Genomic DNA, 4729 nt, shown 5'->3' on the forward strand with positions numbered 1-4729 from the left:
GTCAAATGAGGGTATTTTTGTCTACTATAATCCGATATATATATATATATATATATATATATATATATATATATATATATATATATATATATATATATATTGAAACATTTATAAGATAAAAATAACTATTTTATAATAAATAAGCAGCATTACAAATGGATTTATATATTTCAAAGTTGCGAAAAATAATCATTTTAATAATTCTATGATCTTGTTCAAATACATTTTTTTATTGAATCAATAAATGAGTTTTTTTTTTTATATAATTACTGGGTAACAAATATTGTAACTTCGAACTTATTATATAAATCCAAAAGTATAAATAAGAAAATAATAATGCATGAAACACTATAGTAAATTTAGGGATGGAAAGATATACTGATGGCCTAATGTAAAATACCGTGTGTAGCATGAATTATTTGACATAATATTAACAATAACCACTAATAAAATACACATTTATTTAAATGATTTTGTGAAATATGATGATGACAGGTATTTTATGGGCAAAAGGTGAGAGATATATGATATTTATATTTTTTAAATACATAAAATTCTATAAAATTTTGTAAATTCATAAAATCTTTTCAAATTTAACAATTTCATATCGTACAAATTATTTAAGATTTAAATTATAAAATTCAAATCATAAATTTTTCTGAAAAGGTATTTGAAAAATCATTACACTTTTATAAAATCTTTTAAAATTTACAGAATTCTTTTTATGTAAATTAAAGAAAAAAACTTAATTAAATACACCCTTAAAATACATATTGAAAACAAAATTGTGATGTAATAGAACCTTAAAATGCATGCTGAAAACAAATCGGTGACGAAGCATTCAATAAAATAGAAAATTGCAAACATAAAACTAAGCATCATATATTAAAATTGATTATATATAAAAAAAATAACATCACAAATAAATGGTCCCAATTATTGTTGAATTCTAATTGTCATTGCCAATTCAATTTACCACGTGCACGATTTCCTTGTAAAGAGAATCGGATCATAGGTTATATCAATGTCAAATTTGTCGAATATTGTCAAGTACACAAGACACATCATAAATCAACAAAACCATCAACGGAGGACACTAATTTATCACTGAAGTCTTTTTCACGCATTGACCAAGTCAAAAAAAAGTATAAAAATATTTTAATATTGGTTTTTTCCAAAAAAAAAAAAAACTTAATAATAGGTCTTTATGAGGTTGTTCACTTTGTGTTCATCAATACCCAGAGACCTGGAATCGATTCCGCTGTGCGGGAAAACAAATTATAAGAACGTGAACTTGGCTGGATTAAGTTCTGTTGTAAGGGAACTGAGGAATCGTGAAATGAGAGGAGATATCGAATCTTACTTTGGGAAACCTATTATGCCATCCTTGGAATTGATTCTCGTTTTGGTTTTCAAGTGTTTGAGATTTATGTTTCACTGATATATATATATATATATATATATATATATATATATATATAAATTAGTTTATTTTCTTTTTGTGTTTGTTGACTTGTTTTTTTTTTTCTTTCATAATAATTACGTAAATGATCTAAATAAAAGATGTTTCTTGTGGACAGGAACTGAAAAACAATACTATAGATGTATTATAGATGTTAAGAATAGTTTGTGTATAATTGACATTTTTATAAAACTCTAGTTAAACCATAAAGTGAAAATATCATTGTATATAAAATTTATTGTTATGATTATGAATGAATAACTATAATACTATTTTATCTACTTTCCACTAAATCAATTTTTCTTATTTATTAAATATGTGCTACTTTTACAATATTATTAAGTCTATTAAAAATGAAATATTACAATTTATATATTAGTATCATATCAAGAATATAAATTCTATTTCATAACTATTTCTCGAAGAATAAAAAATATTTAAGAAAATGAGTAAACAAATGTTTAAAAATTGTATCACTTTTTCTTAACTTATGCAAATGATACATATGCTATAAAATCGTTAATAAAAAAAATAAAAGATTAGTATCTTTCAGTTATTTATATATATTAAAAATAAACCGAATACATGTCGAACAACTCATAAAGATGAAAACAAATGTAACTAACTTCAATTAAAAATGAACATAAATTGAAAAAAAAATAAAAATTGTTCAACAATAATAAAAAAGGCACCCCTAATGTTGACTAACAAAATTTTCAAACAAACGGTTGATTGAAAAATAACTTGAGGTTAATATTAACAATAAAATAAGTCCACTTATGTTATCAAAAGTACAACACTATCCACAGTTTGAAAGAGTTCTTCAACATTTAGCAAAATAAATGTTAAGATTATAATACTGGGATAAGTTAATAATATTGATTGTAACAATTTTTATTTATTTATTTTTGCTTTTTTTTAATCTGCGATTGTAATAAAAGTGATGAAACCTTGACTAGAAACAAATTAAAGAGAACAAGAATAGAAAAAGAAAAAAAATTAGAAACAAGAGTTTCAAAATCTTATGTTTCGATGGAATTTAAAATTCTTTAATTTAACTAAGGTAGAAATTTCTTTCAAAATTTCTTAATTTTTTACAAGATGAATCACCCTCTTGAAAATTATCAAAAGACTGATTTTTAGTGCCAAGAAAAATCGAATAAACACTTGCACTTTTCTTCGAGAACCCAAGCCTAAATGCACACTCAACCAACCAAGCTATCCATTCAGATAAATTTACCTGTTTATACTATCAACCATGATGTTCATCAGCATTCAGCATATAGAAATGTAACCCAGATTCATGTCTAACTATCCTCATATATCATAATCTTCTTGAGCATTACACATAACCAACATTGTCATTAACAGATAAAAAACATAACTTTTAGTCATATAAAACTATTTGCTTCACAAAATTTTTATCCAATTCAATGTTTAATTAGACATAAACGCCACAAGCAATTAAGAGGAACAAGGACCCAAAACCCTGCCAAGAAAATACATACATTAGCATAAGTTTACTATATCATACCAGTATAACGGCAAAAAGTGATTGAACAAAAAATACATACCAAGAAGACTGATGCAACTGCTCCAGTTGTCAGCTCCTGAACAAGTGAACGAGTTTTCCTAGAAGAGGTTGCTTCATAACTGCAAATAATCATCCATTCATTTTACGACTAAGGAAGAATATAGATACCATGATAGCAATTAGTGTGGTATGAATATTCAAAGTTTATGATACTTGATCTAACAGGAGAAGGGGAAATTCCTAATGCTTTTAAGATTAAAAACAGTTATATACCACAAAATACAAGACAATAAAAGTCCAAGCCGGATACACACCTACAACTAATTACTAATAGGTCACAATAATAATATCATTCAGCTGAGGTCAGATTTCACATATATAAGCATGTGCCACATACAAAAGTTCTTCCGTTGAACACCAATCACATCTTTTGCACAAGATAACACGAAGCCAGACATAGATTGAGGATGATAAATCCAGCCATTCTATATATCTTAAAATGTGGATTTAACTCTAAATCGATTTCATAAAACCAACTTATAAAATAATGTTCTAACTCCATTTTAACCACATCACTATTTGATGTGGAACTAAATCACCACCTTTGAGGTTGCAATTAAAGCAATCCTAAAAGAGTCTACAACCAAGGTGAATTAGGGCTATCCGCAAATAAAGCGGATTTCCAACAATATGTCTAACCCAGGTATGACACAGACTCCACTACTATTTTGGAGTGTCTATACTTCCTTGCACATCATCTCATATAGGTGGTTAAATAACAAATGGGCAAAAAGGGCCAATGTTAGAGTCACGTAAAAATTTAACAACATCTTGAGCAGGATGCCTGCCTAGAAGATTGTAGCTCTGCAAGATCCTTTGTTAGTCTAAATTAAACAAATTAAGCCCTGTGTTAGATTTACCCGTGCACAAAATCTCTCACCCAAGCAGCCAATTCCATACCTACAATCAAGAGAAATCGACCTTCCACCAAGGACAAGCACTTATCGAGAGCACAAAACTTGCTTAATTATTTTTGTTATTGTTTTCCGATTAGAATTGGAGGTTTCGCCTTACTAACCTAGCTAACCATTAAACCTTATAACGCAAATGACTGGTGTGAAACTCCAATTCTGAATTTCGTGCTTCTCATCTCAGAAAACTTGCCCAGCGTTGAGTCTGTATTTGCTATCACTTTACGGAGATCAAGGTAGCAACACAAGGATGGCATTTTCCAACAAACTCAGATTAATGAAATCCAGCGTTGTTACAGTTGAGTAAAATTCCAAAGATTCATAAATCCACAGGAACCTTCTCATAATTTGCAAGCAAATTGAAACTTGGAGATCGAAATCGGAAAGATAGATCGAGAGGAACTCACATGAAGAAAGATGCGGTTAAGACGAGGCCGATGGCGAGGGTAAAGACGGAGAGTGTGGGGTACCACGAATCGGGCACAGGACTCGTAATCGGTTTTGGAGCCTTTTGACAGAAATTAAAAACATACGATTAGGAAATCGAAATCGAAATCGAAATCGAAGTTGAAACTGAGAAGAGAAAAGGAAAACGAGATTGAATTACCATTAGAGAATGCAGAGATAACAGCACTGGATCTTGCAAGGTCCAAAGTGCCAGATGCAGAGTACAAACCCCTTCGTTCTTGCTGACTCTACTCTATATTTCACCGTCAGCGCTAGTCACCCCGCCTTACACTTCCTCCAAGCCCAACTTAACAT

At 29.1% G+C, this 4729-nt stretch overlaps 1 protein-coding gene across 1 annotated transcript; it reads right to left on the reverse strand.

Moving 5' to 3' along the window:
* Positions 1-2662: 2662 nt before the first annotated feature.
* LOC106767406 (transmembrane protein 258) lies at positions 2663-4729 on the reverse strand. The gene is made up of 4 exons (XM_014652288.2): positions 4575-4729; positions 4375-4475; positions 3037-3115; positions 2663-2951 (listed from the first exon to the last, which is right to left on the reverse strand). Exons 1-4 carry the CDS (start codon positions 4575-4577, stop codon positions 2904-2906), a joined length of 231 nt encoding a protein of 76 aa, XP_014507774.1. The 5' UTR covers positions 4578-4729; the 3' UTR covers positions 2663-2903.

Source organism: Vigna radiata, chromosome 7, assembly GCF_000741045.1.
Source record: "Vigna radiata var. radiata cultivar VC1973A chromosome 7, Vradiata_ver6, whole genome shotgun sequence".
In the NCBI taxonomy this organism is placed as follows: Eukaryota; Viridiplantae; Streptophyta; class Magnoliopsida; order Fabales; family Fabaceae; genus Vigna; species Vigna radiata.

Bases quoted from the DNA above. Each gene is read 5' to 3' on its own strand.
- LOC106767406 (XM_014652288.2), bottom strand. The intron at 3,116-4,374 runs GTGAGTTCCTCT...GATTATTTGCAG, and splicing joins TTAACCGCATCTTTCTTCAT to TTATGAAGCAACCTCTTCTA. The intron at 2,952-3,036 runs GTATGTATTTTT...TTTTCTTGGCAG, and splicing joins CAGTTGCATCAGTCTTCTTG to GGTTTTGGGTCCTTGTTCCT.